Raw genomic sequence first — 22,985 nt, 5'->3', positions numbered from 1 at the left:
GTGATCTAAAGGCAGACAACAGAGTGAAAGACAGCACCCACTCTGTTTGTTAGGGGACCTCCATGAAAAACAAGCTGCATATCTGCTACATCTGTGTAGGGAGCCTAGGTCCAGCCCATGCATGTTCTTTGGTTGGTGGTTCATTTTCTGTCAGCCCCCATGGACTCAGGCTAGTTTACTCTGTAGATCTTCTTGTGGTGGCCTTAATCCCTCTGGCTTCCTCAATCCTGTGTCGCCCCTCCCCCCCATCCTCGCTGAGCTCTGCCTATTGTTTGGCTGTGGGTCTCTGCATCAGTTTCCATCAGCTGCTGGATGAAGCATCTTAGAAGACAGCTATGCTAGGCTCCTGTCTATAAGCATAACAGAGTATCATTAATAGTGTGGTCCATGGTGTGGGTCTCCAGTTGGGCCCATCATTGACTGAACATTCCCTCAATCTCTGCTCCATCTTTATCATCCTGAGTGAGGTAACCCAGACCCAGAAAGGCACACATGGTATGTACACACTTATAAATGGATATTAGCCATAAAATATCAGATAACCAGGCTACAATCCACAGTCCCAAAGACGCCAAGTAACAAGGAGAGTCCAAGAGAGGATGTTTGAATCTCACTCAGAAGGAGAAATAAAATAGACATACGAAGTAGATGGAAGGAGGGAATGGGGTGAAAGAAGGATGGGAAGGGGAACAAAGGAGGGGATTATCTGGGGAGAAGGAAGGCTGGGAGAAAGAATGGAAGCCGGTAGAGGGCCATCTCTGGGTCAGGGGAAGGATCTGGGAGTCTGTAGGGGTGGCCCCGGCTGAGACTTCTACCAGCAGGGGAGATGGAGTCTGAAGAGGCCACCTCCTATAGCTAGGAAGGACTTCTAGTGGAGGGAAGGGGACACCAACCCACTCACAAAACCTTTGACCCAAAATGTGTCTTGCTGATGCCTATCCTTTTAATGGGGAAAGGACAGAACCGCAGGAGGTTGGTAGTGAGGGAACTCTTTTAATAGCTGACTTTTAAGTAGGCAGTCAGGAAAAGCATCCCAGGTGGAGAAGCCAGCATGTGCAACTTCTCAGGACAGGACCTAGAGGCAGGGAAGGAGGGAGGAGGGCAGTTGTAGGCATGCACAGAAGCAAGTGAAAGCCTGCACGGTAGAGGGCATTGGGAACCATAGGCCAAGTTCAAAAGCTGTTATCTTATCAGTGCAGCAGGGAAACGAGCATAGGCTCATTGTAAGATTGAAGTTTAGGTGTCCTTCCACTGCTGGAGCATGAATGAGAAGAAAGCCAAGGCAGACCCAAGAGAGCCAGGATTAGAAGGATTTATAGGAGGAAGCCATGTGTTAAGGAGAGTTGCCTGTAGATTGAAGAGGAAAGGGGTGAGGGAAAGGATGGAAGGTAGCCCTGGCAGCAGGAGAGGTGCTGTAGAGAGCAGTTCTGCCTTCAGGGAGCCTGGGGGATGACGTCAGGTTTTTCTGCCATGAGCAGATAAGGAATAAAGGTGCCCTTTTTACAGCTGAGGAAGATAAAGAAAAGGGTGGATGGGGTGGATAGAGCTATGATGAGAGGGAAAGGTCCAAGGAGGAAGAGTTAAGAAAAAAGAGCATAAAGGCCACATCAGAGCCAGAGAGCCCATTTTGCAGCCCTGTCACTTTGTTCTTCTGTACTTGTAGTCAAAGAAAGTCCCCAGAAGTAAATCATCAATATCTATCTGTTTGCCTGACTCTCTGTGTATCTATTATCTATCTACCATCTCTCTATGATCTACCCCATCTATCGTCTATCTTATCCATCTACCATCTACCTATCCATCTCCCTATCTCCCTCCTTCTTTCAATCAATCTCAACACCCCCTCCTTCCTCCTCACTGATTTTACTGATGTAAAACATCCAGATGTTGGCAAGGCAAAGCCAAGTGCTTTTCAGCTAACTCTTCCTGTTCATCTTTCAGGATCATCCAGATGTGCTGACTGTGCAACTGCAGCTAGAGAACCGAGAACTGATCCTCAGCCTGGAGAAGAATGAGTAAGTCAAGGTCACTTTTGTTTACAAAGCCACAGAGAAAGTTAAAGCAATGTTCCATGCAAACTGTTCTCGTTTACATCACCATCAGAATGCATTTGATCTTACAAACTTGCTCCAGTATTATAACCTTCATCTTAGGCTTTTATTTAAAAATTTGGCTCTTTAGTGGAGAAATTATAAATTTCTAGAAAATAATACATTGGTTTGTTTTGCTTTGTTCTTTCTTTCCTTCCTCTTTCTTTCTGAGAGCATGGGTATGTTTTGTTTGTGACTTCTCAAGAGAAATTGTAGCTACTGAGAACAGCTTCTGTTCATGTCTCCTTTACCCACTGGCACTCCTATAAGTACCTGTTACAAAGGGCTTCTCTCATCTATTTCATTCTTACTTTTTTAATGAGGTCTTCCAGTGAGCAGTCTGTATTTAAAAGAGTAACTGTTAAAGCAGCAGTTTTCCGCTTGCAGGAAAGCTAGCTCCTCTTCCTCACTCTTCACTAAGATGCTAGGAGATGGGGAGGGGGGAGGAGCATTTGCTGACAGGGAGAGGAAGGAAGACATCCATCCAGACATCCATCCGGGCCATGCAGTCGCAAAAACCAGAATCAGTCTCTGAGTGAACAAATCATGGTACTCACCAAGTCAGAGCTTGTATCTGTGGCACTGGGAAAGTCAGATGGAAGAGATCCTGGCGTTAGGCACCCAAGGCCTCCAAGAGCCTTAAATCAGCGTATGTAAAATGACACAGCCTGGTCCCTGGGATCTGCAACTTGCCTCTTTGTGTTTCTTCTTATATGTCTGTCCTTCACCACCAAGTGAATCAAAGGCTTGAAAAACAATAAATACTATGTTTTAGCTTTTTTTTTTTTTTTTTTGTATCCTGGTGACTTGAAAATAGAGATTCAAACACATGAATTAAGTACTCGAGAGTTCTGAACAGAAAAAAATGATATTGCTTTTATGTGTTTGTCTTCAGAAAGTAAACATTTTAATGATCTCTTTGGACATTATAATTTGTGTGGGTGCATGTACAGTTTGTGTGTGTGTGTATGTGTGTGTGTGTGCATACATACCAATGTGTATTTATATACGTAAGCCAGAGCTAACTTCCTCAATTGCTCTCTCCACTGTGTTTTTTGAGACAGGGTCTCTCACTGAGCCTAGAGCTAAACAACTAAGTTTTCCCTGGGAAAACCTCCAGAATCTGCCTGTATTTGCTTCCCAGTTTTGGTATCATCGATGTTGGCTTTTATGTGGGTACCGGGGATACAGATTTAACTCATCATGTTTATATAGCAAGAGCTATAGGCACTGAGCAATCTCCTTAGCCCCTCTACTTTTATCCATGTAAAAAATATTGTAGGAAATTCACCTTTTTTTTTTTTTTTTTGCATTGCTGCATGTATATGACTTTGACAATGTCTCTCTAGAGGTAACTAAGGTAACATGGCTAGAATGTAAAATGTCCTCTGTGGGCTCATGTGTTTAAACACTTGATTCTCAAATGGTAGCACTGGATTGGAAGGCTGTGAAACCTTTAGAAGACAGGGCTTTTCTGGAGGATGCAGGTCACTGGAGCTAAACCCTTGGACTTTATACTGTCTCAGGTGTCCACTTTCTACTTCCTGACAGTAGATGCAGTATGGGCAGCTGCTTCACGCTCTTACTGCCATGCCCTGTCCACCATGGTGGGCTATGCTCTCAAACTATAAATCAAAGTAAACCTTCTTCCCTGACGATACTTCTTGTCAAATGTTTGGCCACAACAAGAAGAGTAGCTGGTGCTCTCAATGCCCTCTGAAAGACACAGAAAAACAAACAAACAAACAAACAAACATCTCAGAAAGACTCCCTTGGAGTCCTGTGTCCTTTATGGGTTGTTATGATTGATTGGCAGCAGGGCTTAGATGTTTCTGTGGTGCACGTGCTTAGGCTAGCTAACTGTTGGGGAAACATGTTGACCAGCACAGGGGAGGCTGTGACCCTAAGTTTGCAGATGGTCTTAGGGTTGCGGTAGAAGAGTGGAAAGATCTTATGAAACCCTTTGTTTGTTTGTTTGTTTTTTACTGTTGTCTGTTCCACAACAGAAAAATGGAAGACTGTAGAGGGGGAAATGAAACAAAGAATAACAACAAAATAAACCAATGTGCAAACCCTGAGGTGGCAGGGCAAGTGCACAGATGGATGCCTATCCTATAAACACGGCTTTGCTTTGGATGTCTCTAGTCGACATGGCAGTCTTTGTGCAATCCTATGTACTGTTGCTTCACTTAGCATTATTATTGACATGCCTGTTCATATAAAATGCTGTCTTGGCCCCATCTGGTTCTCTGGGTTTGTGAAGTGGCTTAATTGCTCTCTTCATGGCTCCCTCTGGAAGTGATTTACTCTCTGTTACTGAAGATAGCATAATGCATGCTGACAACCAGACAAAGGATAATTTGTGTGGAAAATCATCTCAAAGGTGCCCTAATTTATTCCTGTCCAGTCCTTTAGGCCTTTCCAAAATAACCTTGGAATTAGAAAAGTTAGAAATTTAAAAGTCTCTCTTCTCAATTTCTTTCCTCCTAATCTCTTCGTCAGCCTGTGTTTTTAGAATATATGGATTACAGGGCTGGAGAAATGCTCAGAAGGGTAAGATCACTTGGCACATGAACCTGGGTTCTATTCCCAGCACCCATCTGACAGGCCACAACTGTCTGTAACTCCAGTTCCAGGGGATTTGCTGCCCTCTTCTAGCCACTGTGGACTCTACACTCCCAAGGTACATAAACATGAATGCAGGCAAAGTATCCATACCAATAAAATAAAATTAATGAAACTTTTTGTGTGTGTATCTGGAACATCTGGGCACTGTGGTGCACATTTCAATCTTAGCACTTAGGAGGCTGAGGCAGGAGATTCACCACAAGTTCAAGACTAGAAATGGGTATAAGGGGAATTTTTAGGCCAGCCACGGCAAAACAAAACAAAAAACAACTCAATAAAAATTATGAATCATGAATTTAAATTTAAAATATGTAGTGAGTACACAGCTATTCCTTTGATATACCATAGTTTTCATTTACTTACACCAGTTGTATTGATTTTATTTTTGCAGTAATGCTAAGCAAACCCAGGGCCTTATGCCTGCTAAGAAAATATTTTCCACTCAGCTTACCCTTACTCCCCACTTGTGCCAACTTTAAAGATCACATTCTGTTAAAAGTAATGTTTTCATAATTTGAATGTTCTGGCATTACCAGTCTTTGCCCAAATATTCCTTTTTTTTTTTTAAAAAAAAAAAGAAGGTTACACATCTATTAAAAATGAAGCAATGTACAAATTTGTGAATGTACAATTTTGTGAGTGAGGTAAAATTATTATCCTTTTCCTCATGCTGTCAGACACAAAAGGCAATTAATCATGCCCCCTTTAATTAAATTTTAATTTTCATAGTCTTTGGCTCAGGAGATCCAATTTAGAAAGTTTAGTCAAATGAAGCTGTAAGAAATAAGAAAAGGTCATTTATATATTTAACACCCAGGATAGTAGAGGGCCTGCCCAATCAGATGACCAGCCTGTTAATAGGCTAGGAATTAGACCCAAGTTCAAAGTCATTCAATGCTGCATCTCTTCCTCAAAATTAAATTGGCAGGAGACGATTAAAATAATGAAGAACTTTACTGTTGTTTAAAAAAAAAATAAAACCATGATGTACCCAATGTAAATATCATGTTAGAAAATGTGTGCATGGTATTCATTTTTTATTTTAAAATGATATGTGTATCAAGTAGCTCTGAATACAGGGACTATAAAAGAAGGCTTTATTATTTTACAATAAGAAAACACGACATTATAAGCTAGGCAGGAACTCCATCCTAATAGTGCAAAAACTTAGGAATGTTTAAAAAGAGGAAGGATGACATGTATGCCACTCATTAAAGGACATGCATTACAAAACCATTTCTTAAAGACCTTTGAACAGCCGCTAGCAATTTCCAGAGTGCTAAAATGGCCTACCTGTTGAGCAATGAACAACTGGGTATCCCAAGACCTGTTATAATTAAAAACATGCTCAGCAATTAAAACTGAACTGAGAGTGGCCTTAGCCCCTTCAGTCACAAGAGCTGTCATCTAATCTGATGCTGGCAGAGTCGCCTCACTATCCTCCTCAAAGTCCTGAACGGCAAGACAGTTCTTCACAGAACAAAGCTTTACTCTTATTAAATACTCATTTCGGGGAATCTGTTTGATTTGCCTTCTAGCATCCCTAATTTGTGCAAAGATTCACTGGTGGCTTTAAAATATGTGTTTGTGTAACCGTAATTGAATGTTTAAAGAAACACTAAGTTTCCCTGGAGCCGCATCTATCAGGATGTCGCTGTCTGCATATGGGACAGCAGGGACCAGGTTTTAGCTGCTGTAACTCCCCTGCATCCCCATAGATTTCCCGAGCCATTCCTCAGTGTTCCAGAAACTGCATCTTTGACCAAAATATTTTATGGGTCGTGCTGGCCAGCTTAGACACCATTTCATTTTCCAATTTTGTATTTTTTTTTTTAAATGAAAGCCCTAGACTCCATTCAACATTTCTCTCAGCCCCAGGGAGCCTTCATTTTGCAAGTCCTGTCCCTCCACTGATCAAAGGTGGTTGCTGTGGGAAACCCATGGAAAACTAAATTTACACTCGGGGACTCTTTGAGCACAAAGAATGTCACTATTGATTTTTATCCTGTCTGGAACAACTCCAGACGTCTCTACGAGGCAACTCTAATTAGTACTTTGCTCCAGAATTATAACAGAAAGGGTGTTTAAACATTGCTCCATGTTGGGCATAAATATCTGCTGGGTATTTGTTTTAATTTTGGAGATTATAAGAAACAACATTTCTCTCTTCCCTTTCCTCCCTCCAAACTATCCCATAATACTCCTCCCCACTTTCTTTCCAATTCATTGTCTTTTTGTCATTATTATCATGTGGTGTGATGTGGCGTGTGTTTGTGTATGTGCATGTCTCCCTAAATATAACTTGTTCATTCCATATAATGACACTTGTATATATGTTTTCAGGACTGACTATTTGGCACTGGACAATCTTTTGGTGTGGTCTTCCTTGGGGAAGACCACCTCTCCCACTCCCAGCTTTCCTCAGTTGTCTATAATATTTTGTGTAGGGTTGAGGCCTCGTGGGCCTCACTCACTTTCGCATATCCACTGGTGTCATTCTTGTTCAGCTTACACTTTGCAGCCATGTTGGTGAGACTTCATGTGTGTAGCTTCTGTTGTCACTAAGAGACTCAATGTCACATCCCTTCTTTGGTGATGTTTCCTGAGCCTTATGTGTGACAGTGTTTTGTAGCTGTATCTAATGGGACTGGGTTCCACAGCTCTGTATTTTGATTGGTTGTAGTTTTCTACAGTAGTATCCTTCAGATGTAAAGAGAAGTTTCCTTGATGAAGAATGAAGACTTGCACTTATCTATGAGTATGTGAGTATAAGGACAAATGTTTATAGACTGTTGTTAGGGACTATGCTGGTTTAGTAAAATAGTGGTTATAGAGTCTTCTTCTATATCCATGACTTCACCCAAACTGAGTAGTTGGCTAGGTTTCTAATACTAGGCATGGTTTCCCTCTTGTTGACTGGATGTTAAGTCCAGTTAGAGAGCTACTGATTACCACCAAGGTATGTGTGCCACTACTTTACCCTTAGAGTTATCAAAACACACAGATTGTTTATAGGTGCTGTTACAAGGTGCTTCTCAGGTATCATATGGTTAGGACTGTTGGCTGCCTCCCCACTTTAAAAACGTGAATGGTGCCTTCTTTTCCCATAAAAACTAATCCTCAGGGAAGGGGAATTCAGGTCAGTTCCAGCTCAGGGGTCTCTGGGCCCTGTTTCTGAAGTGTATGATGTCTTTAGCAATAGGGACTTACCTTCTCCCTCTGGGGAATAACCAAAGCCAAGAGCAGTAGGCTGTATGTTTTGGGTGTCTGTTGGACAGCCATGACCAATAACTCAAAAGAGGGCTTCTTGTATCTGTTATTGAGGGTTTTATTAGGTACTTTGGCTCTTGGAGGAGGTACCATTAGCTGAGATGAGAAAGTTAATTAAAACAATATAAATATATCCATACATGCAATTATGTGTACTTTGTAGGTAAATAGTTAATAGTGTAATTTCTTGTGGCTTTTTCAGACATTAATAATGGTGTTTATTTTAGGTCCTTCCTTAGGCTACATTATACAAAGGAGAAAAGTGTGGCTGTTGTGGAGATAGCACTTGGTGGGTAAAGTGACCATATAGAGGATGTTAGGCCATCATTCATGGTGACCTGGACTATGCTGGGCAGCTGGAGGTGCTGTTTCTGTTTGCCTTGGGACAATGTGTGCATGCAGCCTCACCCTGGCTCATGGTTTTGGCAGTTATTGCTATAAAGACTGTCATGGAGCTGTTTTTCATTCATGCGATAATGGAGCGCCCAATTCGCATCTCCTGGCAGCAAAAAGCTGAGGGGATAAGTGTGCCTGACATGGCAGGATCTGGACTACAGAGATTTCTACACTTTGAATCAATAGGCCAAAACTAACAAAATGAGATTAAATGGGGATAAATGTAAATGAGTTAACAATTAAAATTTGAAAAAAAAAAAAAACAAACCTGCAAGTTCAGGAAAACTGCCCAGTAATCTTGTGAATGAGACTGCTGACCCAACAGGATCCTTCAGGGCGACATAGCTGCTGATAAGGGCCACTTCCACAGAACATGTGGAAGGAGGTAGTAAGCTCTAGACTAGAGCAGTCATTTCTCTTTTCTGGCTAGGCCACACCTGACCCTCTATCCTTTATGGTCCTATGTGGCATTTGAGAGCCAGTGGATCCTGCATTTGTATTCCCACTGTCAATCATTTGTTCTTTTCTCTCCTCTGAGCAGGAATGACCTAAGGTCAAAGGGAGGATCTTGATGTCCTTCCACCATCTTCCACATGGCCTGCTGATCATAGACACCAACTAAGCCCTTACAAAACTAGTGAATAATGGAAGACGAGCAGCCTGCAGTAACCAGAGATGGGTCACTGGGAGGTGGACGATGTGTCCTGCAAGGCGTAGGGAACGATGCCAAGAGAGGAGCTTTGTAACCCAGCTGCTGTTTCTATAGCAAGCTGTTTAAGGTCTCCCCATCTCTTGGTCTGCAGAGTAGGGTCAAGGCCTGTGAACAGCAGTGTTGAGAGAATAGTGCTCATGTTATCTTTGATGCTCAGTTGTAAATGGTTTCAGCATGGTTTCCCTGTCATGCCTATGGTACTCATTACTTTATAATACTACTCCACCACTGGCTTCTTCCTGTGTTCCACTTTAGACTTTGTGGATGAATGAAAAACAGCTTATCTCTGTTTTCTTCCTTAATGCAAGGTAGTGGCCACACATCTCAGTTCTGAGCAGACCTGGATTAGCAGGTCTAAGTGGGCTAAGATGAACCTTGTCCAAACAGTGTCTCTTCTTGTAGCAACCTGGGAATGTAGCATTCTTAATCAGGTTCCATGAGAGATGAGGATGTAAAGGATGCTTGAAGATGAAATAGAGAAGTAGATTTTAATATCCATTTTAGATTCTTGTTATAAGAATGATTTTAATTTCATAGTCTTGATAGTCACAACAACCCTAGTTGTAAAATCTTTAAGCATGAATTCTTCTCTCCTTTTCCTCCAGGAAATACAACCCATCTGTAGAGTCATGAATTCTGATTTCCTTGTTAATTCTAAGAGCTGGCTAAATGAAGAACAAAACTCAGCTACCTAAATTTATGGCTTGGACTCTCTGCTTTCCTTATCCTGTTCACAACTCCTAATCAGCATTTTGTTAATGCATTGTTGATATCTATTCATTCACTTACTTTCCCTCATCATTTACTCACAAATATTTGATTAACTGACATGACAATGGGCACTGGAGATGATAGAATGGTCTGACATGACAGTGGGCACTGGAGATAGAACAGTGAATGAGGTAAAGGCCTCTTACAGACAAGCTAAGAAGCATTGCAAAAGCAGTAGACAAAAATCAGTGGTGCATAGCCAAGGAAGGAAGATACAGGACACCATCCTGGTCTTGGGAAGAAGGCAGATGTATAATTGAATGCCATTCAAGATGTATGTGAGAAGGCTCCACTTAAAATAGACGAGTAGGCATGAGGCAGGTAAAGTGGGCGGGTGGTAAAAGGCTCATGAGAGAAGTAAAGGCTGCACAAAGCAATGAGGGAGGGTCATTCCAGAAACAAGGATTCCATTGCACTAGTGAGCAGGGTGCGACAGAAAGAGGCAGCAGAGCTAAGGTGTGAAGGATTTTTCTGCCCATGTGAGGGCCTAGAATTTTCTCATGGCGGGACACCATGAAAGACAAGCCTGTGAGCATGACAGTGACATAATATGGGTCAACTAATTCTGGCTCTATAGGCAGATGGTAAAGGGCTTCTAAGTGAGAAGCTGAGTACTTTGGCTGTAATATAACAGGTTGTAATATAAAGGTGCATCCTTCCTGGCATGCAGGCTTCCTCCAATACCTCTTCTACATTTCTCCTAGTCTACGCCCATACCATTGGTTCCTGAGCCACTAGAATCTCAGGGAGGTCCTCCTCCCTGAATGAAATCTGGGAGATTGTTTCTAGGCCACCAGAATTGGCATCATTGAGGATCTTTGTAGGAAGGCAGATGCCTGCCTCCACCTCTCTGCGGGGTATGAAAGTCTGTAATTCTAATGCGTTTCCTAAGTTAGTATAGTCACACATCAGTCAGGAAGCACTAGCCATAGGTGGCTATTTAACGAAGGTTAACTTAAATAGAAGAAAAATACTAATTCTTTGGTCATTTTAGCTGTAAGCCAAGTGTTTGGGGACCATGAGGTGCAATGGCCATCCTCACAAAGCTTTCCATTGTTTAGAGCTTGGACTAGCAGGGAAACATCCACCTATAATGTGCTTCTAGTCTGAGGTTCCTGGTATAGCTGACACATTTTTCCAGTTGTCACAGCAAATGTCTCCTATGAGGTATGACTACATCTGTTCAACTCATCCCACCCTGTACCTCAGAGAATCAGGAGGCTCAAGGGGGCCACTGGAATGAACTGAAAAGTTGGGTACAGGTCCAGGAGACAGTTCTCTGAACACAAGAGTCAGCTATGAATTGACACAAGCTTCACCAATTTCAGTCATGTTCTAATTAGACCAAACTCGTCAGATTTTGGTAACAGTTTCTCGGCCTTAACATTTAAGAGTATTTTAATTGGGCTAAATTTTATTTCCTGATACAAGATAAATTCCTTTGAGTCTCTCTTCTCATTTGAAGTTGTGCAGACACTGAGAAAAGGTCAGAATACCATTTTTAGAATGTTTTGTTCACCAATTTGACTTAACATGTAAGTGTCTAAGTGAGTTAAGATCAACCATGTCCAAACAGTATCTCTTCTTGTTGTAACCTGGGAGTGTAACATCCTTAAACAGGTTCCATAAGAGATGAGGATGCAAAGGATGCTTGAAGATGGAGTAGATTTCCATATCTTCTTTCCTTACTTCAGTCTTTCAGCTCTTGGACCACATACATGCACGTGGGCATACATGTGTGCGTGCACACACACACAAGCACACACACATGGGTCAAAGGTTTGCCAATGAGAATCCTGCAGTGCAGCTTTCTATCTCTGAAGCTGCATTCCAAACAAATGGTAGTAGCAATCTTGTCTTTTCTAGGTGCTCTCCGGCCACTGGGGGGACCCAATGCCATTTGTGGATGTCATTGAATTATTCTTGGCCCTGAAGTATGGCTAGGTGATTGTATAGGTGCTACACAAGTGGCTTGTTTGCGAAAAACACCTTTTTGGTTTTTCCTGGTTGTCATTTCCTCTACAGAACAACCATGGTGGTACTTCTGTTCTTGTGTGTCACTAAGATCCATCAGTCACTTAAGACAGCAAAATTAACGTACAGGAAAGTATGAAGCATTAGTGTTGCTTTAACTACATCTGTGAACACTGGTTCAGCAGGTTCCCAGACTGCCAGAGAGCACAAATATAGATGGTTCTGTTCTGAAGTGTTTATTCCAGTGTCATTGTCCTGGGTGGCAGTAGAGTCTTGCCTGTTACTGGCCAGTGCTTCATTGTGTGCTTTGAGTAACTTGAATGTGCCAATTGGATAGAGCTATTCCTTGATTTCTTCTCATGTAGTTATAACAGCATGTAGTTATACAACCTAAAAAGGATTTTGGGTTTTTCCCCCCTGATTTAATTGAGCTTTTGCGGTGGAGATTAAGAACATCCTGGAAATGATGGTAGTAATGTTCCAACATTGTGGATTTGACTCTTGCTACCAGATTACATACTCCCAAATGGTTAAAATGATAATATATATATTTACATAAAAATTATAAAATAAAATTATACATATATATATATTTCACCATTATTTAAACACCAAGAATCTGAGCTCCTGGTGTGTTTTTATCATCAAACAGAAGGTTTACTTCCAATATGTTTCTTCATGGACATAATTAATATAGAATGTATTTAATCTTTCTTTAATTCTAGGAAGATCATTTATCTTGGTGAAGCTCTTGTCACAACTAGCACATAAAGATGTAGCTATGCTGTAACTTACAAGAGCTGATCTGCTATCCATATCCTCCTCTTTGGTTTCTGAGACAGGGTCTTTCTATATAACCCAAGCTGGTCTCCAAAGCGCTGTGTCATGACACCCATTTCCGGTTCACTCTAGATGTAGTTCTGACTCCCAGTGAGGGAGATGATAGGCCACTAGTGCCTGGATTTGGTTACAAAAGCATCTCAAGAGAAGAAGGGTTTATTTTAGCCTGCAGGTCAAGATCCAGCCCATCATAGTGGGAAGTCAAGGCAGCAGGAGCTGAAGGTGGCTGCTCATGTGGCACTAAGCATCAGAAACAGAGAGCAATACATGCCTGTACTCGCTTAGCTCGCTCTCTGCCTTTCACACAGTCCAGGATTCCCTGCCCAGGGAATGGTCCTACCCACCATTAAGACAGGCCGTGTCTCACATTTGTCTTAATGTAATCAAGTTCATCTCCCACAGGAATGGTAATTTTCTAGATTCTGTTAAGGTGAAAAATGCACTAATTATCACAGTAAGGTTTAGGGACAAGCCATGGTTTATGGGTAGTTGGAGGTCTCATCTAAAGTTTTGCTGCTCTGGCTTCCCAAAAGTTCAAGTCCTGGGCTGTGGTCTGTTGCCATGCCTTCTTCGTTACATCCTTCTTTCTCATGATCCCACTCCACACCAGCCAGATCTGTCCAGTGTTCTGCGTCATCCACCCTGCCTTGCTCAACCTCATTTGACCCCCAGTCTTCACTTCAAACTGGGATCAGGAATGGGAGAGTTACAAGTTTCCTGTGGGCTGTGGGTTGGAGTGAGTCAAGGGGGTACAGACTGCCTGTTGGCTGGCTTGGCAGCCAATTATGTAAATTAGACTTGAAAATTAGTACCCATAAGCTGATAATACTCATACAACATAAATACTTTTTGTCAAACTCTCCATCCCCACACATTCCATCCTTTCGTCCAAAGATTCTTATATGTTGAGCAGTAAAAATAATGGTTGCTATCATACCTAAAAATTAATAGTGGTTCTGTAATATCAACTGTCCAGGAAGCATTACCATCTTGAAGATATTCTATTTCCTTTCTTCCTCCCTCCCCTCAACTTGGATTCAGAATTACCTTGGAAAAACACCTCTGGGCACATGCATGAAGATGAATGAGTCCAGAAAAGTTTAATGGAGCAGGGTAGACCACCATGAATGTGAGTACCACCACCGCTAGGCTAGGATGCTAGAGTGAATAAGAAGGAGAGAGCAACGTAAGAAAGCATCCCTTTTCCTCTGCTTCCTGAAGCCAGCAACAATGTGACCAGCTGTCCTCCACTCCAGCTACCTTCCCTGCCATAATGGAGCAGCCCCTTTAAACTGTGAGCCAGAATAAACCCTCCCTTCATTAAGTTACTCTTGCCAAATATTTTGTCACTGTAGTGACAAAAGCAACTAATGCAGGGTTGTGTATTTGTATGAGTACAATAGATAGAATGTTGGGAGATTAGTTACAATATATTAAAATTAAATTTTTACTCCAGAAGCTATAGAAGTATATTGAAACTTTCTTTAAATTTTGGATCCAGTTTATTGTCTTACCAAATAAGGTAACGATTATTACTTGATTCCATCACCCCTTCTGTCCTTTCTGTTATGTTTTCTATTGCTGTGAAGAGACATTATGACCAAGGCAACTTCTAAGAGAAAACATTTAATTGGGAGCTTGCTTACATCTTCAGAGAGTGAGGCAATGTCCAAAAATTTACAGGCAGCATAGCACCAGGCAGGCAGACACTGGAGCTAAGCACTTTCATCCTGATCCATTAGCAGGAAGCAGAAAAAGAAACTGGGCCTAGCAAGGGCTTTTTAAACCTCAAAGCCCATCTCGGTGACATAATTTCTCCAAAAAGGACATACATCCTAATCCTTCCTAAACAGTTTCACCAACTGAGAAAATTCATATATATGAACCTATGGAGGCCATTCTTACTCAAACCACCACACTCTTCATTCTATGAGCACTGCATTCAAACGCTTTGTGATTCAACACTAGACCCTCAAGTATATCTTTGTATTTGAGGAAATTAGTCATTTCTTCAGATGGCTGCTCTCTCGCACAGTCATTTAGAATGAGATCTATAGCCCTAGGAACTTTGAGCACCAGAATACATTCTCATCTCTCTGGGAGGAACATGTGGCCTGGCTACATGAGCAGACACACGCTGATAACCCAGAAAACCAAGGAGAATATGTCACATTCAAGCATGGAAACCAATGAACTGATTCCCGTGTGAGAGCATCATCTCCTTCAGCTGTATTTTAGCAAACCAGGGAACCCCGAGCTTTGAGCTTGCTCCGTGAAAACATAATGATATACCCTTGGATCCAGACCAGCCTATTTCCTAGGGAAAATAAAATGCATGAAAAATTTCAGCTTAGGAAAGAAAAAGATCCAGGACTGCTGCTGTCCAGTGGTGCTGCACAGCAGGATCCCCAGGCTGTGGGGAAGATTCAGGGTAGGAAGCACCCCAGGCCACACAGGGTCCCTCAATCCAAGACAAAGATGGCATTGGGTGAAGACTGGAGGGCCTTTATGGTTACTCAGTGAGGCAGCCTTGGCCTCTTTTGAGGCTGCTGAATGAAACAATGAAGTGAGGATGGACATAGGGCTTGGGTGTTTCCACGATGCTCATTGTGACCTTAAAGCAGGTGACTAACGTGTACTGCCCATTCCAGGCTTGTTTTTCATGTTCTCCCATGTGTGCTCTATGAGTCACAAGGATAAAACTCCAGCTTTGGGTAGCAGATCAGAACAAATTTTTGATGCCTTTGAGCATGTCCATCTTTTCTTTCCTACTGACCTTCATAGATAGGAATCCAGATGAATGAATATTCAGAGGACATCGGTGCTGGATGGAGTTTAAGCAAAATGCGTTTTGCTTTTTGCTGCCAAAGGCAAGAGATGGCTGGATATTTTTCATGAGTTGACATCTTTTCTTCTTATAACATTTGGCAAGGATATTTTATAAAAGGAAGTTGTGGAAATAAATAAAAATACTATATAAAGAGTAGGAATTCATAGAGCATATTTGTAATTTTAATACTTACATGGACATAATCTATACATGCCATGTATTAATAACGTTGCAGTATATTGAAATGTAGTATGTATTACATAAATGTGTATTACTGTGCATATAAAGTAATCACTCATTTTCTTAAAATTTTCCAGTATTCAGTAAGTTATATCTAGAAAGATAAAGTTCAGTCTACATCTCCCATCACTTTGCTGGGGCTTGAGATAGGTATTGCTGTGTAGTCTAGGCTGGCTTTGAACCAATGGTGACCTTCTTTTTTCAGTCTCCTAGGAGCTGGGATAACAGGAATCAGCCAGTACTCCCGTTTTTCCATAACTCTGCCACTCTAGTTGGCAGTGTGAACCTGGAAGAATGGGGTCTAAAAATGGGGTGGACTAAAGGCTCACGAAATAGCTAACTTTATGCAGATCATCAGACAATTTATACTCTGAGGGTTAAGAAGAATCACATGAGTAAAGCATTCAATTACAAGGACAAGCCAGACACAGCAAAAAAACATATTTCCACTGAGGCATATGAATAACAAGAGCTGAAATAAACTCGGCAGAGTCACAGACCAGTCTCTGAGCTCACTGGCAAGCCCAACCCACTTGGTGAGGCCCAGGCAAGTAGAATCCCATCTCAAACAAAACAAATCATAAAACATGGATAGTGCCCAAGTGGCTGTCCACTGACTTCCATACACACACACACACACACACACACACACACACACACACACTTAGAGTGATGTAAGCTTCACTTACAAAAAACAAAGTTTTTACTTAGAAACAGATATTAGAACTTAGAACCTGAGTTCTGAGTTGATCAGAACATTGATTCTTTCCAACATTTAGAGGCTTGAGTATTAAAACATTATCAGCCCTTGTTTCTCAGTAGAAAGAAAAAGGTCTTCAGTCCCTGGCATCTCCAAAGAGCCACTGCATGGGACTGGAGATATGGATCAGCAGTTGAGAGCAATGCTTCTCTTACAAAGAATCCTGTTTAGTTCTACGCACCCACAGGGCAACTCACAACCATGTGTAACTTCAGTTCGAGCTTTGATGTCCTGACTTCCTTCATAATGGACTATAAACTGTAAGATGAAATAAACCCTTTCTTCCCCAAATTGCTTTTGGTCAATGGTGTTTTATCACAGCAATAGAAACCTAACTCAGACATACAAGGAGCATAGAATGTTAATAAATGATGCAATGGAATTTCCATAATATGTGTGTCTCTATAAATATAAGTATAGAGGCATAACTTTGAGAGACATTTTTAGCATCTTTCTACCATGAACTCAGAAGACGACCATGGTGCCTGCCCTTGGTTTTGGAGGTTACTGCAGATGCTTTTCTTCTAGTGTGGGGAGGAAGGGTGAGTGGGACCATGGACCTTGCTGAGTGCAGCTGTGGGCAAGGGCTCCTGAGCACAGGTGCAGGGGCAGCTGTAAAAGCAGAACCTTGGAAAACCACGGAACTCTCTCTTGGTGGTCATTATCAGTACAGTTCTTCCCACCCCAGTGACTATGCTAGACTTTTGCAATGTCAGTATTAACTATCTTTCCACCCCCTGTGTTATATTGACTGTCTTTTTCTCCTGCCACATCTTCACCCTTTTGAGGCTCTCCAGGATAACTGAGAGAGACTTTGCCCGACATTTGCTCTACTTTTCACCGGCCTTATCTCAGGCTTTCTGAACTGGGCCATTGCAGATCAAAGACACAGCCCCCCAGAACTGCAGACCTCACCTAGTGGAGGTCATTGACTAAGGGAGGCCTCCTGCAATGTGAACCCACAAAGGATAGATGCTGGCCCGGTTCCTGGCTGTGTGCCTAGTCTTCAGGACAGATCTAAGCATACCGTGGAGCTGGGTTAGACACATGAATACAGGAACCTCAACCATCATTGTATCTAGGTGTCCCTTGTACAGATGGAGACTTGAAGAGCAGGGACAAACCTGCCCAAGTTCACACAATTAGTTAAAGCCAGGGGCTTCTGATTTTAAACCCAGAGCAGATGTTTGCTAACACTCTGAAACTGAGATTCTGCTGCACAGCCCGAGGTCTCCGCACTGGTGTTCCTCCTTTAGTTCACAAGCTCTTGGTCATGAGCTATGGCAGCTCTGTGTCAGTCCAGTTGGCATGCACTCTTGTCAGCTGGATGCTCAGAACTAAGATTCCCAGGAAGAGAAGTCAATTCATCCTACTTTTTTCCTGGACTTCTGGTTTTTCCCGGGACTGCCGGCCAATCCGAAGGCAGCGGGTGAGAACCACTGTGCAGGATCAGGCTGCTAATGGGAAGCAAGGCCTCCTGATGGAAAAGGTGGGAAAATGGACCCCTCCTGGCAGGACAGGCACCCAATTCCTGGCTACCAGTTCTCATCCCCACAACCACGTTATCCACACTGACTGGTGACTATGGTGACTCAAAGCATAATGCATGTATCACCCCACACCCTCCTTTCTCTTTTCTGACTTAAAAGAATTGACAAAACAGCATTTTCTGTGAGGGGGCTCTCAGGGAGAGACTGGAAGGAGGGGGCTTGAAGCACACTTGTATTCAGTCAGTGTGCACAGTCGTTCTGTGGTGTACTTTCCAACCGGCATCCCAGTACTCCAAAGTACTCAGTGTGTACTGCGTCCTGATGCCACCAGGGGCTCTTGGCAAGAGCAAGTGACACCAGAACCCACGTATCTGCATCTTGGGGAGCCCAAGTCAAAGTGAAGAAAGTATGTCTGATTACAGTTTCATCTTGTTGGCACACTTCTGAGGCTGTGTGAAAAGTCTCTGAACATGTCAAGAAACCTTTCCAGGAAGAAGGAAGTACTCCCCAGAGATGGCAGTGTGTCAAGTAGCTTAAAGAAGGCCTGGGAACATGATTGCAGAACAGCTGAAGACCTTTATCCCTAAAGAGGGTGGCTGCCATGGATGCTCCATGAGAATCCCAGGGCAGTGCGGACCGTAGTCCTGTAGGATGCTGGAAAAGTCTGAGACCAGTTCTGTATAGCAGAACCATGCAGACTCTGTGTTACCTGTTAACAGAGAGGGCAGGAAGGAAAACTAGCACCCTGGGCTAAGTGCCCATCTTGAGAAAGTGCCCGAGCTGAAGTCCATACTAAGGAAAATAGCTCCCCAGGATAGAAGCCAGGCTGTGCCCAGCAGCACTTCTGTCTGCACTGTCTGCTTTTTCCCCTCACATCAACTCTGTGCAATGCATATGACAGCTGTCCCTGTTCTTCAGAGGAAGCAGGCCTTCCAGATGATTTAAAGCCAGCTGAGGCGACTGATAGGTGATAGCACTGGAACCAGCCCCTAACGGGTGGCCTGCAGAGTCCAGCTATTTACCCCATTCTGGGGGTGGAAGCCTATGAAAGGAAAGGGTAGGCTGCCCCACCTAGGAGGGACATGGCTCAGAGCCAACAACTAGGCTGAAACACTGCCTGAGCACAGCATGGGGCAGAATTGCTGGTGATGACTCAACAGCCCCCTGTCTTCAGGGGCAGGATGAGAGCTTTCCAGAGAAGAAAAGTGAGGAATTCTTGGGACCTACCCCAGCCCTTCCAGAAGCCTCTCTCACAGAGCCTGTACAAGCTCAGGCTAGACAGGAACTGTGTCTTATCACTGTTTATCCCAGGCTCTCCACTCCTCCTCACCGTGCCCTGTCCTGAGAGAGTGGGATGGTGTGTGTAAGGAGACCCTGTCATCCCCACCCCCTAGGGATGTTATCAGCCCAAGTGAATCCCAGAGCTATCTGAGGACCTGTCTTGGGGCAGGCATTTCTTTATCCTGCCTCTCTCTCTGCGGTACAAGAAGCAGATGCCGCATTGAAATCTCCAAGCAGGCTCACTCACAGGCAGAGCCATTAGCTGCTTTTCTTAACAGAAAGAGAACTCTGGTGATTCCTTCCTGGCTGAGTTCATTTGGTTCCTGCACACCAGCCCCTCGGGAACACGCCCCGGGAACAAGAGAATGATAAACTAGTATAGATCAAGCTGAAAGGAGCGAGTCCCCACCATGAGTCATGAAGACAGAGGCTGCATTGGCAAGCAGATGAAAACCCTTTGATAAAGACCAGTTGTAAAAGCATGGCCTAATGCTGAGGAAACTGTGGTGACTCAAAGCATAATGTATGTATCACTCCCTCCCCCCCCCATCCTCCTTTTCTCTTTTCTGACCTAAAAGAATCAACAAAACAACATTTCCTGTGAGGGGGCTCTCAGGGAGAGGATGGAAGGAAGAGGAGCTTGAAACACACTTGTGTTCAGTCAGTGTGCACAGTCTGTGATGTACTTCCCAGTGACATTGAAACTGTCCTGTCCTGTCTCATGGAAGCAGCTATGACAGGGCCTCGCTTGTGAGACCTGCCAACTCACGTCTCAGCATGGATAAAGTTGTTCTCCAGAGATGTCCCAGAAATGGGGTGTGGGGTTTCAGAAGGCAGAATCTCCCAGGCTGAGGCATCAGATCAGCACAAAGGTACTCTGCTCAGAGTCCCTGTTGCTCTGCCATTCCACAGCACAGGACCTGTAATGAATAATTTTAGATGGTGCATTGGCTGGGCTAAGGGATACCCATGGAACTGTAAAGCGTTGTTCCCAAGTGTCCCTGTGAGGGGAGTTGAATCTGATGAAGGTGGTTGGATACCACGCAGTCAGCTGAGGCTTAGGTAAGGACTAAAGGCAAGCTCACTTGCCCCCATGAACATGGGACACACATCTTCTGATCTTAGACACCAGATGACCAGGCTTTCTGACCTTCAACCTAAAACTGAGCACCTTGACCCTAGTTTCCCATAACTGGTGGCAGACGGAAGGGCTTCTCAGCCCTCAAGATTATGTGAGCTGACTCTCATAACAGAGCTCCTCCATCTCTCTATTGTCCTTCCCTTTTACCTTTCTTTCTTTCTTTCTTTCTTTCTTTCTTTCTTTCTTTCTTTCTTTCTTTCTTTCTTTCTTCCATCCATCCACACATACATCTATTCATTCTTGTTAATGGTCTGAAAAACCCTGACCAATCCAGTAAGCTTGAGTGAGTTTCTACCTATTTGAAGCATGCTTACTCCTGTAAAGAGAACAAATAATCATCTCCAGGCTAATCTGGGAATGGGATCCTTTGAAGAAATATGCTCTGCTGAGTTAATCTACAGAGTTCATAGGGAAAAATCCAGAAAAGCTCTCAGAAATAAAGAAAAGCATGAAGCAACCCATCTCAACAGGCCAGGGTCCAGAACACTTGGGCATCTCAGACAGTCCTATCAGGTCTGCTGAGGACCACTCTGATGAGCATCACCTTGTATTAGTCCAGAGGGATGCATCTGGTCATTTCCTGACTTCCTGACAAGAGAATGAGCCACCTTGTCTTTAGGCAAAGGCAGAGGCCACTTATCTAGGACCAGCAACAGGAAACAGGGGTGCTGGGGACCGATTGGTACTCTGTGCATAAAATTCTTGGCACCACAGTTAGCATGTCATAGCGGGTGAGAAACAACACTTGTACATTAACAACCATAAATGGAAATGGTTGAGAGCTGATCAATAATATGAACGGAATAAAAAAAGAAAAGGAAAACTACAGGAGTGAGCGTAGCTCAAGTGGGAATCCTAAATAAGATCAGAGGACTCGGTTTCAGCAGGGTGAGCAGCAGCCTGGCCATGCTGCTCTGTCCTGGAGGTCTAGGAAAGCTTTTAATGGAAAAAACTGAACCGCAGGGTAAGGGGTTTTCCGTGAGATATCTCTTTTTAAACCAGGTTGTGTGTGTGTGGTGTGGTGTGTATGTACATGTATATACATTACACAGCATGTGTGTGAGTGGGAGAGTGTGACCCAGTGTGCATGCAGAGATTAGAGAACAACTCTCAGGCATTTTCTCCGTTCTTTAACCACAGAAAAGCCTCAGAGGTCAAGGCAGATGTCAGGTTTGGCGACAAGCACCTTTACTCTGCTGAGACACCTCATCTCATCTCTCCCCAGCCAGAGATATCTCTGGACAATCGTGTGTTAACCTACAATTCTGTCAATAAAATTTCAGTTACTAACAAAATACTAATAACGGCTTCATCTAAGCAAGTTTTTTCCCCCTATGGGAGTCAATAATTTTAATTTTCATTCTACATTAAAAAAGAGAAGAAGGAAAGAAAGAAGAAAAATGTTAAGTTTAAAAGATTTGAAGAATTACAATTTCTTTTTAAACATTTTTATATAATTTTTTATATTAATCACAGATTATTTACCTTGTATCCCCCAGCCGTAGCCCCCTCCCTCATTCTCTCCTAATCCTAACCTCCCTCTTTCATCTCCTCCCTGTCCCTTTCCAAGTCCACTGATAGGGGAGATCCTCCTTCCCTTCCATCTGACCGTAGCTTATCAGGTCTCTTCAGGACTGGCTGCAATGTTCTCCTCTGTGGCCAGCAAGACTGCTCCTCCCTCGGGGTTGGGGGAGGAGGTCAAAGAGCCAGCCATTGAGTTCATGTCAGAAATAGTCCCTGTTCCCCTTACTAGGATACCCACTTGGATACTGAGCTACCATGGGCTACATTCAAGCAGGGGTTCTAGGTTATATCCATACATGGTCCTTGGTTGGAGAAACAGTCTCATAAAAGACCCCTGTGCCCAGATATATGTCATCCTTGTGGAGCTCCTGTCCTCTCCAGGTCTTTATAACTCCCCTTCTTTCAAATGATTCTCTGCACTCTGCCGAAGGTTTGGTTATGAGTCTCAGCATCTGCTTTGATACACTGCTAAGTAGAGTCTTTCAGAGGCCCTCTGTGGTAGGCTCCTGTCCTTTTACTTGTTTTCTTGTATTTCCAGTGTCCATACCATCTGTCTTTCTAAGTGAGGATTGATCATCTTACCCTGGGTCCTCTTTCTTGTTTATCTTCTTTAGGTGTACAGATTTTAGAATGTTTATCCTATCTTATAGGTCTAGTACCCACTTATGAGTGAGTATACACCGTGTGTCTTTCTGTTCCTGGGATACCTCACTCAGGATGATCATTTCTAGATCCTACCATTTGCTTGCAAATTTCATGATTTCCTTGTTTTTAATTGCTGAGTAGTATTCTATTGTGTAAAAGTACCACAATTTTTTTATCCATTCCTTCATTGATGGACATCTGGGTTGTTTCCAGGTTCCAGCTTTTACAAATAAAGCTGCTACTGAGATTTCACCTTACACCCATCAGAATGGCTAAGGTCAAAAACTCAAGTGACAACACATGCTGAAGAGGTTGTGGAGAAAGGGGAACCCTCCTCCACTGCTGGTGGGAATGTAAACTGGTACAACCACTTTAGAAATCAATCTGGCGCTT

General features: G+C 43.1%; 1 protein-coding gene across 1 annotated transcript in view; it reads left to right on the top strand.

Moving 5' to 3' along the window:
- Positions 1–22,985, top strand: part of Adam12 (ADAM metallopeptidase domain 12) — a 319,335-nt gene that overhangs the window by 84,109 nt on the left and 212,241 nt on the right. Inside the window, exon 3 of the mRNA XM_060381368.1 lies at positions 1,942–2,015. Coding sequence (XP_060237351.1) covers positions 1,942–2,015 — 74 coding nt within the window. The remainder of the gene's footprint in view (positions 1–1,941; positions 2,016–22,985) is intronic.

This window comes from Meriones unguiculatus, chromosome 1 (genome assembly GCF_030254825.1).
Source record: "Meriones unguiculatus strain TT.TT164.6M chromosome 1, Bangor_MerUng_6.1, whole genome shotgun sequence".
NCBI lineage: Eukaryota > Metazoa > Chordata > Mammalia > Rodentia > Muridae > Meriones > Meriones unguiculatus.
Note: the sequence above shows the minus strand (reverse complement) of the source record. Positions and strands in the feature narration are given on the sequence as shown.